The 14,442-nt window shown below is 31.8% G+C and overlaps 1 protein-coding gene across 1 annotated transcript in view; it reads right to left on the bottom strand.

Annotated features, from left to right (window-relative positions):
- SEMA3E (semaphorin 3E) overlaps window positions 1–14,442 on the bottom strand; it is a 339,675-nt gene that overhangs the window by 63,453 nt on the left and 261,780 nt on the right. The window contains exon 5 of the mRNA XM_031938651.1: window positions 13,139–13,232. Within this exon, the coding sequence (XP_031794511.1) occupies window positions 13,139–13,232 (94 nt within the window). The remainder of the gene's footprint in view (window positions 1–13,138; window positions 13,233–14,442) is intronic.

Genomic DNA, 14,442 nt, shown 5'->3' with positions numbered 1-14,442 from the left:
AGTCAATACTAAATAGTTTTGTTGACTACTGCTTTATAATATATAGTTTTAGGTTTGGTACTGTTAAGTTACCATTCTTTGTATTTTTTCATTATTTCCCTTGATATTCTTAACCTTTTCTTCTTTCATATGAATTTGGTTATTACTTTTTCTAGTTCTATAAATTAATTTTTTGGCAGTTGATTGGTATGGCACTGAAAAAGCATATCAATTTAGGCAGGATTGTCAGTTTTATTATATTATCTAGGTCTAATGATGAGCAATTGATGTTTTCCCAACTGTTTAGATCTGACTTCATTTGTGTGAGAAGTATTTTGTAATTGTGTTCATACAGTTATTAGATTCTCTTGGCAGGTAGACCCTTAAATATTTTATTTTGTCTACAGTAATTTTATATGAAATTTATCTTTCTATCTCTTACTTATGTGCTTTGTCACTAACATATAGAAATGTTGATGGTTTCTGTGGGTTTATTTTACATCCTGCAATGTTGTTAAAGGTGTGAATTGTTTCGAGTAAGATTTTGGATGATTTTCTCTATGTCTCTCTATGTCATCATGTCATCTGCAAAGAGTAATACTTTTATTTCTGCATTGCCTATTCTAATTCCTTTAATTTCTTCTTCTTTTCTTATTGCTAAAGCTAATATTTTTAGTACAATTGTGAAGATTTTATGGTGATGATGGACATTCTTGTTTCATTATTGGGAAGATAACATTTTAAATAAAAGAATCAGTATGTCAGGTTGGAGTGATGAACAAATTTAATAGGAAAAATAATGATAGAAATTAAAAACCTTAACTTGCAATTTTCAAATATACAAACACAAAATGGGAAAAGAAAACCAGGTAAAAGGGAGTATTTTTTTAAAATCTAAAAAAAAAAAAAAGATCTGTAGCTAAGCAGTCTTCAATCAATTCTCATCTCAAATACTTGCAAATAGGTTTTGTGAATAAATAAAGAAGATAATTATTTAAGTTCATAGAACTGTGAAATTCAGATAACAATATTTGAAATCTTATATAGGATAGGTATTGAATTTCCTTGGCATAAAACTTCAAGATGAATAAATTCTTTCTGCTAATAGAGGTAGGTATCTTCTTTGAAATTTAGTCTTAGAGATGTACCTAAAAAGGCATGGAGAAGTTGTGATTTGTCTAGAATAATATAGTCAGTATATATATTAAAAGAATGACTTCAAATAACTTCTACCTGTCTTAAAGACTTGCTGTCTATCCATCTCTGCTATATAATCTATAACATTATATTTGATTTATGTTTTATAAAATTTACTTTATAAAAAATAAAATGTGTCTGTAGATTAAATTGTGGAATTTTCCAATATGGTTAGGTGAAGGGAAAACAGTAGTTATTTTGGATATTTAATGGATGATAATTATATAGTCATCATTTCAATATAAGATGTTTTCATAATGGTGAGATTTAAGAAAAAAAACAAAATATGTTGTTATATCATTTTGAGGTCTGAAAAAATTTTCTTTGGAGTAAATAAAATATAGAAAATTCAAAAAAAGGTTTTCTAAATAATTGCTTTTAAAATATAAACTGTATCTTAATGCATACATTAAAAATTCCTTGACAGTTGACAGAACCTATCAGCTTATTAATGGAATGTATAACATCTAATCAAACTCGTCTTCTCAGGTTGATTTTGTAGTTTTTAATTGCTGTGGGAGAAAAGTATACTGTAGTTTTTCACTGACATCTTATCTTCCTGAGTTTTACTCAAGTATTTTTTTAGTAATGCTATAAGTGTTTCTATTTTTAACCCTAGCAGTTTTAAAAAACAGCAAATACTTTCATATCTTGGAATAAAAGAAGATGCAGGCTAACTATTGTATAACATTGAGCTTGTGTCCTTTATGGTTAAAACAGTATGACATTTAAATTACTTCTATTTAAATGGACTAGCATGGAGAACATCTCTTATACAAATTATATTATACACACACACACACACACACACACACACATACATACACACACAAAAAAGAAATGAGTTTGAGGGGGTGGAGATGGATAATCAAGTAACAATATTGATTCCAACATCCTTGTTCACACTCTCACTCTATTCATAATTTGTGGCAAAGAATAGTGGGAAAGTTTGTAGTTTTTCTCCTTTGGCAGATGACTAGTGGTTGCTATCAGCATAAGGAGGGTGGTTTCTGAGGTATGAAAGAGAAAGACATATTTGTAAATCTTGCCATCTTGCATTCACTGGCACTGTCCGATCTCATATGGTTTTCTTTGTGGCTCATAACCAACACTCCAACTGTCATGGTCAACACCAGGTTCTTTTGGGAATGAAAATCTATGAGGGATTAAAGACTATAACACTTTTAAAGATCTTTGAGAAACCTGTAAGTCAAAACTTTAAAAAAAACTCTCTGGGGGTCAGGGACCTAGTCCAAAAGCTAAGACAGCCTATAGACTACAAAAATTGTGCAAAGTGCCAAAAAGAAACAGAAGTCAGTAAGCATCAATTTTCTTAGAGACAGGAATTCAGTCTTCTTTAAGTCAAAGATTCCTTTAAAGTTTGCAGTAATATAAATTAAAAAAAATACACTCAGACTAAAATATTTATATTTCTGATGCCATGGAGGTCAACACTGACAATTAGGGGGAAAGTTATATATTAGCTGCAAAGGATATGAAGTGTTTTCAATGGAATAAAAAACATATTTGATTTAGAAGGCTGGAGGCAATGTAGACAGAAAACCACTTCAGCTTCCTGCTATCCTAAGGAGTCTCAGATGATACACACTGGCTTTGTCACTGAGGTAAGCTACTTCAAGTCACTCATCTTATTGTCTAGGTCAGAGCTTTCTAAACTTTTTTTCATTTGAAACCTTTTTTTTTTTTTTTTTGCCCAAGAAATGTTTTCCATGACTCTGTATACATAAGTTTATAAAATAAGTAAAAATCAAACATTTGCTGATAATAAATCATAATAATCCACATTCTGTTATAATAACTTAATGGAATCTTGAGCCACAATTTAAGAAACAGTCTATATGACCCGCTAAATGTCTGACTGTACTTGCATTGGGAGAGGGGATCTGCTCATATTGGAGTTCCCTATACCAGTAAATGCAGAAAAATGATTTTTAAATTATTGACTAACTCCCTTAATTCTAAACATATTCCTCTAAGCACTCCTAATCTGTGATACAATATGTCAAAGAAAGATCTCCTGTGGTCAGTTATTTGAATATGAAAGAGCAGTCAGACATCTAACTAGACTTAAGAGTCAGATTATTTGGATTTAAATCCTGTGGTTTATTCCTTGTATGCCCCTTCTAAACCTTTTTGACTTTGATAAAGAGATATCAACTATCCATAAGGTCCTGTTCAGTTTTAAAATCTATGAATTTACCTCCTTTATAACTGTGCAGTCAATATTATAAAACCTTAGTTAAAAATGAAGACTTTTTTAAAGCTAAGGCTGGAGAAAATCACAGGGAAAAAATAAACCCAAAAAATGTAACATCAAAAAACAGTTGGCAATTTATGTACAAAATGTCAAAATACATGTGAGAACATTTTCACTTCCCCCAAAGGAATGACATAATGCACATTGGCACACTACTTGTACTACTGGAGAACGGTAACAGTTAAGTTACAACTGGAACCAAATCAAACAGAAATGGGGTCCCTGTGAGCAAATGTCTAAAAGAACATTTCCTTTTTGCAAAATACTTGTGACTATTTCCCAATATAAGTCAAAATTTTATTTAGGCAAGAAAATAATTAAAGTAATAGTAAAAGGAAAACAGACAAACAAACATTGTTAATTGACAGAGCAGAGATGGTTTTTCTTACTAACAATAATGTTAACACTTCAAAACTTATAAAATATTAACACTTTAAAGTTTACAAAATACTTTCAGATCGTCTAAGGTCTTTCTCACCTTCTAAGGGAGATAAAACAAAAATTTTTTAAATTATAAAATCCAATATAACCCAAACACTTTTTTTCTTAGACTGTGACTCAGAAAAATAATAAGGTTATTAGCAAAATATTCTTAAACTTATTTAGCTTAGTGTCAGGCCTTATAGCATAGAGCTGAAATTTTTGAAATCTCTATTACATTCATTAATTCATATGACAATTTATCCAATTTCATCCTATGAAATTCTTGTACATTCCATACTACAAATTCTTTATAGTGGAATTATCCAACATGTAAGAAGCCTTTCTCTAGTTGTTTTAGCTTAAGTATGAAGTATAGTTTGCTGTAGGTAACCCTTACTTCTGCTACTTTAAATATTCCATCTTATTTATACATTTCCTCAAAGAATTCTTTCATGTGACTTTTTACATAGAATTCATATTTTGTTGTATGTGCAGGCTCCCTAAAATCATCACGCATCTTTCTTTTTGTACTTCTGATCACTTATGATTCTTTGAAAATCATGATACTCCATGAGTCACAGTCATATGCTGTCCCCAAAAGAATGGTTATTTTAAGTGGATGTCTTTGTGCTATTTATTGAGTGTTTGGGGACATTCAGAGTTCGGTGCCTTCTTTTCTCTTACTGAGATGGTCATTCAGTTTCTAATTCATTCCCAGAATTACCACTTTAAAGGACTGCTGTATGCCTCTACATATATGGACATATGTCTATGGCTTATTTTGATGAACTACACATCCAAAAGGCACTCAATGTAGCCTCTGAGACTGAGATGCAGCTGAGTATGATCAATTTTCTGTTTATGAACTAATTTCAGCTGAAAAATTAATACCAGAAAATCCAGAGATTTTCTACCAGTCAGAGCTGCATATTCTATGTGGAACCATTAGTTATAACAAATGGAGAAATTATGAATTCTGTGGATAAATTCACTTATCATGGTATTATATTTTCCATGGTTTGTACATATAGATGATAAGGTTATTCATGCACTTCCAAAGCTAACTCAGTGCTTGGAAGGCTCTGAAGGAAAATGTGGGAGAGAAGAGTAGTATTAGGGTGCCTAGCCATTTTGCTGACTTCATTGTTGTATGCCTGTGAAACCTGGACAGTATGCTCACATCATGACAGGAAATTGAATTGCTTCCATTTAAATTGCATTAGGAAGATTCTGAATATCACTTGGCAAGATTAGACACAAGTATTAGATACAGATCCTTTCTCAAAATGATCTGCTAAGAATTTAAACCCTACTGCAGAGAATGCAATTCTGATGAGGTGGCCATATTGTTCAAATTCTAAACCTACATTTGTCTAAAAGACTATTTTATGGAGAACTCAAACAAGGCATATGCTCACATGGAGATTAAAATAAGTGACATAAGGAATGATCTCAAAGTATTCATGAAAAACTTCGGAATCAAGTGTGAGACATGAAAGACACTTTCAGAGGATTACTTAGAACGGTCTTCCTGGATCAAAGAACATGTTGTGCTCTTTAAACAAAGTAGAATTGCAGAAGCTCAAAAGAAATAATGTCCAAATTTAGAAACATCTCCATTTCAAATGTTGATATAGACTATTTGTGCCTGAGCTATAGTGGAGCCTTCTGAGCTCATAATGTTTTCAATAATTACATTATACACTGACCCTGATATAATCTATATCTTTAATTCATTCAGATTTTCCTATAGGGTTGATAATGTGGAGTAACATTGGTAGAGCACCAAATGAATCTATTTTCTAAGTGGGTCACCTGTACTAAAGTCTTCCATGTCCCTTCTTATGTTTTCAACAGAGATACTATCAACACATGTAAATTTGCATGTTTATGGGGGGTATATAAGATTTCACAGAGATGAAAAAGTAGGTGTTGCTGACTGTTATCATCTATAAATTACTATTAGCTTTTTCTCATCACTGGATTGTGATTATAAGAATGCAGGCCAAGAGGAAGGTTAAATACAGAGAAGATTACAGATATTGATCATAATAAAACTAGTGATACTACAAAACCACTTAGTAGCTCTTTAAACCTAAAAAAGCACTTTATATAAATTATCACAATTCAATCTCAAAACTATGAGTTAGGACCTCCAGGTATTCTTAGATTTACTTTACAGATAAGAAAACAGTTTCACAAAATTTAAGTGCTTTGCCTATGGCCACTCAGCTTAGTAGGTAGGATTTGAACAAAAGTTGTCCTGACTTCATTTCTATCATTCTACTATGCAGATTCTATTTCCCAATGTCTAGGATACTTTTGGAAATATGGATGCAGCAATTGGGGCAGGAAGGTTAAAGATAGACATATACATTTGGAGATGATGATCTGTTAGACAGATATTACCTAACAGATGATAATCTGTTAGAAGGGCAAAAGTTGTTCAGAAGCAAAAAAATCATGCTTATCATAAACAGCTTCCTCATAAAAGAAAGTGAAAGGGATTCTACTAGTTATCACTCTAAAATAGTAAGATTTTTTGTGTAAGGTAAAAAGATCAGGAATGGATAGGGAATGTGACTTCATTCCAACAGGATGAAATTCTCTCTCTCCAAGCAGGTCAGTTCCTTTTATACTATGAATTTTAGAGTTGCCAAAATGCTTAAGAGGTTAAAGTCATTTGCCTAGAGTTACAGATACATTATATTTAGGAAATTATGAAATTTTTTATGAAAAAAAACAATCTCCTAATTAGAGTTATCCCAAAATGTAATCAGCTGCCTGAAGAGACACTGAATTATGCCTTCACTGCTTTTCAAGGATAGATGGTAAATCTACTGTAGGAGAAGCCAGAAAGAATATTACTATTTTGCTATAGGTTTAACCAAAGTTAATATTTAATTTAAAAAAGGGCTGGGAAGTCATCTATCTATTATGCCACACTGCCTTCCAGACTCAAAAGAACTCATATTGTTTTCAAAATGTATGTGATGTATGCACCTATCATTTAAGTTGTTATTACTAAAATTTAAGAAAAAAATCTATCTTACACTTGTAATGAATATACTTTTGTGTCTTCATAAAAGCACTATTGATATTTATTTATTTTGATACAGAGGTGATTTTTTTTTTTGTTTTAAAAGAATATGCTAGACTTACATGAACTGATGCTAAGTGAAATGAGCAGAACCAGGAGATCATTATACACTTCAACAACAATACTGTGTGAGGATCAATTCTGATGGAAGTGGCTATCTTCGGCAATGAGAAGATCCAATTCAATTCCAATTGATCAGTGATGAACAGAACCAGCTACACCCAGAGAAAGAACACTGGGAAATGATTATGGACTGTTTCCATTTTTGTTTTTCTTCCTGGTTTATTTTTACCTTTCTAAATCGGATTTTTCCTTTGAAACAAGAGAAATGTATAAATATGTAGACATATATTGTATTTAAGATATACTTTAACATGTTTAACATGCATGAGACTGCCTGCCATCTAGGGGCGGGGGTGGAGGAAAAGAAGGGAAAAGTTGGAACAGAAGTGAGTGCAAAGGACAATGATGAAAAATTACCCATGCATATGTTCTGTCAATAAAAAACTATTAAAAAAAAAAGAATATGCTAGAAAGTGTAAGATTTGGCAGGTTCTATAGATTGTAAACGCTTAAGGGGACCTTGAGGCCAACTACATGTATCTTCATTTGAAGAATATTGAAGCTGAACTTGGAAAAATTCCTTACCAAAAATCTATCAACTGAGCAAAGAAAATTTTGGCCACAACTGGCCTCTACTGTCATGGAGACACTGGAATCTGTATTAGTTGGTACCCTAATGAAATCAAAGATATGAAATAGCAAAGAAACATTAAAGTATGCAGCCATAGTACTTGACTTTCATTTAGTACCAAGTCTATGTTTTATCCACTTTTTTGCCGCACTTTCACTTCATATTTTAAAGAAACAATTGAAATAAATTGAAATGAAATTCAAATGAGAAATTATATCATAATTTTATTAAATTACAAGTATAATATTAATTTTATATAATTGACTATTCTGATAGTTATCAAGGAATTTATATTATGAAACTCAATCTTCAATCAATATAGATTGTTCCAAATGTTTTCTGTGTAGTTTTAAGTTTTAAGAACTTTAGGAGTAAAAATGCTCCTAAACAAGTTATAGAAAAATTTTGAAAGGTTAATTGTATAAAATGTAGTATGATAATGTTTATTTAAAATTCCACATAACCACTGTCTTTTGTTATACATTATTCTAGGCAATTTTTGAATTTGGTAAATATATCATCAGCTGTTGCTCAGTGAATGAAAAGATGGCAGCTATAATCCTAGCTTTTAAAAAAGACTTAATTTTTGAAAAAAAAATACTTTTTTTTTCAAAAATTCCAAAAACTAAAAAAAAAATTAAATAAGTTTTCAAATTTTTAAAAAAAATTTGTAGTATTTATATTTCTAAAGGCTTAAAATTACATCAAGACTTTTGAGATACTTTGTAAAACATAAGTCTAAAATCAAAGTCCCTCAAGGTCATAAGGAAGCTAAAATAGTTATATCTAACCCATAATAAAACAGTAATCTTCATTTATCCTCTTCAGTTGCTCTACTATCCTATGCTTGGAAAACAGTGAGGGGTAACCTAGTTTCTCCTCAGGCAGCTACTACCTTTTGGGTTAGCTCTAGTTAGGAAGAGGCTCTTTTTACTAAACTTTAAACATTACACTTTCCTCTCTGCAACTTCCATTAAGTACTGAGTACACCAAGTTTAATCCATATTCCTCATGGCAGCCTTTCAACTATTTGAAAACAGTTACCTTAAGACCTAGACTGGATACATCTAAAATGTAAACTCTATATAGACTTTTCTTTTATTAAGAAGTAAAAAGTCAAAGAGATGATATTGATATCATCTCTATTAATTAAGGTATAGGAATCTATTGTTTCTTCATTTAGAAGATGGAGATCATATTACCTGCTCTTGCTATCTCACAAGGTTGTTGAGATGATCCAATGAGATAATGATAGAAAAACATGTTATAAGTTATATGATTAAATGCATATAAAATATCATCACCATCATTCCATTCCAGTTCAACTTTTACACATCAATTGGGAAAGTATGTCCATAAAACATAATATAGGACATTCTTTCACTGCTGGGGTTAGTTTCACTGTGCTTGCCAAATTCCAACTCAGGTAGCTACATTTTTCCTGCCCACATTCCTGCTGTTTTTTCAATTGGGTGAATTATTCTTCACATCCTCTCTTTGAAAGTGCTGCTGGCTCACACTGGTTACTGTTTCCACTCCAGCCACTGCAGCATTTCAACAGTGAATGAATGATCTCTTGAAAGTGCTTTGGGATAAAAGGGAATGGATAAATGTGAAGAACTATATTTTTATTTCTTTTCTTTGGAGAGATTATTCTACAACTTTGGTGTTTGTCTTGGAGAGCTCTTATAATTTGATTTCTATTCTGAGTAAGAGGAAAAACCACACAGACAGCAACCACTTTACATTTCAATGTAATGTAATTCTTTTTGGAATTACAATGGAAACATTTGAAATTGTCCCTTCTTGTAACATTCCCCCTCTCTTTCAATGGTCACTTTTAAAATTCTATACTACAGGGATGCTATGTAGTGATTGGTAAAGTAGTTTAAGAAAAAAGAAGAAAATTTTTGCTTGTTAAAAAGCCATGTTAAAAAAATCTTCTACCTTCTGGATTATCTTGCTATGGTTTTAGCATGGGGCATAATATAATTTACACCTTTCTTCTGATATTTTTATTTTGAATTCTTATCTTCTGTTTATATTACTTAAATTGTTACTTACTAGTACTTACATTTAAATAGCTATTAAATCAGAATAACTATTAAATTAAACATATATTAAAGTCTTCAAATTTTTATGCTTAGAAAAACTGAAGAGTACATTCACAGTCTTAGAATACTACAGCTATAAAGAAGCTAAGATCATTGAAAAAGAAAAAGGAAATATAAGATATAATGATGACATATTATATATTTACATATTATATGGATATGTAATATATACACATTATATATTTTGTGACATTTGAAAAATGTCACACAGAGACATTTCTCTCTGCTTCTTTACAATGGAAGCTGATAAAAATTGTCTTATTCTGCCTGTGGTTCCTCTATATTTGAATTGTTTCTTTGTGTGACTGCTTGTAGCACTTTCTCCTTGATCTAGGGAGTTCTGAAATTTGGCTATAATATTCCTGGTAGCTTTCTTTTAGTGATCTCTTTCTCTCAGGAGATAATCAGTGGATTCTTTTGATTTCTAGTTTACCCTCTGGATCTAAGATATCAGGGGAGTTTTCCTTGACAATTTCTTGAAATATTATGACTAGTTTTTTAAAAATGATTTTCAGAGAATACAATAATTCTTAAATTATCTCCCCTTGATCTATTTTTGCAGGTGTTTTTATGCTGCTGTTTTCAGAGCTCTTTCTGGGTAATCTGCAAGCTTTGCTACTTCCAAGGTGGTGTGATCCTATGGGAGTCAAGGTCACTATTCTTCGGCTCTGGGTTCTCTGATCATTCCCAAGAAGAGCCTTTGCTCCCTTACAGCCACAAATGTTGCTGCTTCTCTTGGTCCTCCAACTGTGACCACAGCCTCTCCCCCTGGGACTGACCACAAACTTTCCTTTCTGATGGGGAACTGAGACCCCAAACTGCATATGGGAAATTGAGTTGCCAATCAGTACCAGCTATACCCAGTAGTAGCAAAGGGTTGACTATTTTCTTTCTGACCAGTTATCTGACCTCTATCATTTCAAAGTTGACATCTCTCAAAGCTGTACCTCTTGATACCGTTGCTGTTGCTACCATCTCCCAGGACTGTTGCTATTACTGAATGCTTCCATATGGATTTCCACCGAGGTGTTACAGACCTTTCCCTTGGAGTCTTTAAGTTTTTTCAAGCCATAAAAATGTCTCATCCTCACATTTTGTTGGCTCTGCCACTCCAAAATTTGATTGGAGGAATTATTTAAAAGTTGTTTAGAAGGAAATATTGAAAGGGTTCAGTGGGGTTGCTGCCTCTAATTTCTACTCCATAGTCTTTTTACAATATATTTTAATCCTCTAACTCTTCCCTTGACCGAAAAACCCTTTCCATAATTTACATTTGATAACTCATATTTTTATAATACTTAAAGATTTATAATATCTTTTGTTCATAACCCTAAGATAAATGGTATAATTGTCATTATGTATTTTACAGATAAGAAAGCTAAATTTCAGAAAGGTAGAATGTTTTTCTGATATCATAATGCTAATTAGTATAAAAGCAAAATTTAAAACCATTTTCTTTCTTACTTTAAATTTAATGGTATTATAATGGTTCTCCATGGTAAGTGTATGGCTGCTGTATAAGCTACTAATACTATTTATAGCTTTTATTTATGAAATTCCATCCATCAAGTAAAAAAAATTAAATAGAAAATCATGTGGAATTTTACATAATTGTAGTAAGTTGTTAAATCATCTTGGTTTTATATTCTTCTCTTTTTTATAATCACACTCACATATTTCATATACAATAATTCTAAACCCTGCCAATTCAATAATATACTTATATTTACTCAGAACCACATACACAAGGCTATGGGGGGAAAAAATTTAGACTAAAATTGATACTTCTGATAAGTCAGTGAAAACTGCTGCTGCCTTCAATTATCATTGATAATTCATTCATTTCTCCTTATCACACACAAATGTGACATTATAGTCCCAAATAATACTGAAGATAGAGAAAAAAATTATTATATGCTTTAATATGTTTGAAGGAAGAAAGTATGGGTGTTATAGAAGGCCATAACTCTGGAAAGGTATACTTGAATCAAGGACAGCAAAATACTTATAGTTAAGCACCTACTCAGTGTGATTGATGGGCTAACAGTTCTCTAGTTAAACATATACTTAATGTGATGTAATGATGTAATCACTCTAGTTGGCATATACTTAGTGTAATATAGATGTAATGCTCTATAGTTGGCACATGCTCAGTTGCTGTAATGATGTAATTGTACTGAGATATTTAAGATCTGAGAGGACTGGGAACTGGGAGTCTCAGCACAGAGGAGAAACAGAGAGTCACAGACACAGACACAGAGAAGATTCCAGACTCCAGACTCCATCTTTGACCAGCTTTGTAATGGCCTTCCTGCCTTCATCACTTCTCCATCTAAAGACCAAGGCCCATCCAGAAATCCTCCAGAAAGCTAGCCTGGACATCACAGGTAGAACTGTTTCTGAGAACTGTGTAAAGGATTATAACTCAGATACTATTTAGATTCAATGATCTTTGAGGTCCTTAATAAATCAAGGATTCTGTGACTTGGTTATTCCAAGTATGGCCTTAGATTTTCCCTAAGTAGGGAGATAATATTAAAACAGAACTGAAATATCCAGTGAGAAATAGAAAGGTATACTTGATACTGAACTTTCCTGGTTCCTAGGAAGGCCTAGGGTCTATTTCAATTTTCAATATATATTAGGTATGCAATCTATGTCACTTCACCTCTCATTGTCCCCAGACAATTCTCTAATATTATCAGGTGCACAACAGATTATGATCTGCTTTGGGAGAGGGAATCTTCTTGCCAAGAGATCCCTACATTTAGGAAACCACAGGCCTCAAAGGAAAATAACAAAAACCATAGTGACTACATTAAAGCTTTCAGAGTATATATGTAAATCTAGAAATAAAGTAAGAAACTTTAAATATAATACATATGCATATGAATACATACACACACACACACACATATATAGCAAGAAAAATAACATTTGAATGATCTATCACAAAGCACCATAAATATAAAGAACAGGATATAACAAAAGTGAACAATTATTTTCAGAAAATATTTTAGGAAGTATTCAAAATTAAAAGGGTTTCTTTCCCACATGAAAACTGGATTTACTAATAAAGTAAAGAAAAATCATTTTTTGTAGTTAAGAAATTACTATATCATCTATCAGGTGACAAATAATTAAATTTTCAGAATGACACAAACAATGCACCATTGGATCTTGTTTACATTAGCACTGGCTGAAATTGAATGTGAATGCCAGAGATATTCTTGGATGTAAGTGTAACTGTGTAAAAATTATAAAGAAATACTGACAGCATTTTAGGGAATTGGCAAAAGTAGTTTCCAAAGAAAAAATGAAAGCATCCTGCACATTTCGACAGAGATAATTACCAATTAAAGTAGAGGTGAAGGAGGAGTTGGGATCAAAAGGACATCTGCCTCTTCCTCTCTCAAATCTGTGTAATTCCAATTGAAATAGATGATCCTGGAAAGAAAACCACAAAATCCATTACATTCAATTATATAAAAATTAATGATGATTTAGTTTCTCCAATAATTCATCACTTTGTAGCTCAAACAAGAATTCTCTTTCTTATTACACAATGTTTAATTTCTTATGAAGAGATCACAGTTAAAGAGTATAAAATGATTAGGTGTACAGAGGGATTTGTAAATAAGCCCAAGTCTTTTACTGGCCCATACATGCTTTACCACATGTTCAGACATACCACAACTTAGAAAACTAGGCAACTAATTATATAGAACTAAGAACTCAAGTTCTTTTGTTCATTTACCAAATAGAAGAAAAATGCTTGGTGGTAGTTTAGAATGTCAGAAGATATTAAGTCTTTCTGAGATATGTTCGTGCCTATCATCTAAAAAAGGAGTTCCTAACCTAATTGTGTCATGGACCACTGGGCAGTCTATATGCCCCCTTTCAGAATGTTTTTAGACGCATAAAATAAATGGAAGTAAATGCTAAATTTTAATTAGAGATTAGTGAGAAAGAAGATCAATTTTTCCTATTCGACTTGATTGACCCAATAAAATCTCTCCATGGACATGTTAGGGATTCCCAGACTCCAGGTTTAAAACTTCTGGACAAAAAATTGATGAATCAAAGATGCTGAGAATAAGCTTCAGTAAATCAAGTGTAGAATTTTTGTTTTTAAATTATATTGAATAGTTTTAGAAAAGGAAGTTTGCATTTCAGGCATTCTGTTGAAGTTGAGTGGCAACCACAAATTCTGACCCATAAAGGTACTCTATCAAATTCAAATATATTGGTTAATTTACAGTAATGGGTTAGTTGCATAAACATCAAATATTTTTAGTATTTTGTAGAAATAAGTGACTAGGTTTTCATTATTTTGAATAAGAAAAAAAATGAGGTGGAAAGACCACAGAGAATACATAAGAGACTCATTACTGTCTAAAAATAATGTTAATGATTTACCTTGAAATGGAATCTTGCTAGCAAATATTTCAGTATTAATGTCTGGCTTCAGAGCAAATATACGATTAAAAATGAAGACATCCATGAAAATGTTTCACCATGTAAGTTCCTATTTGATGCATGTAACCACAGAAATGTCCCTTCTCTTCATGCCATTCAAAGGTCTTCTTTAATAGTTATTTTTTCAAGGAATTCTCATCAAGGGTGTCAACCACATTATAGATTAAATAAATAATTT

The sequence above is a fragment of the Sarcophilus harrisii genome, chromosome 5 (assembly GCF_902635505.1).
Source record: "Sarcophilus harrisii chromosome 5, mSarHar1.11, whole genome shotgun sequence".
NCBI lineage: Eukaryota > Metazoa > Chordata > Mammalia > Dasyuromorphia > Dasyuridae > Sarcophilus > Sarcophilus harrisii.
Note: the sequence above shows the minus strand (reverse complement) of the source record. Positions and strands in the feature narration are given on the sequence as shown.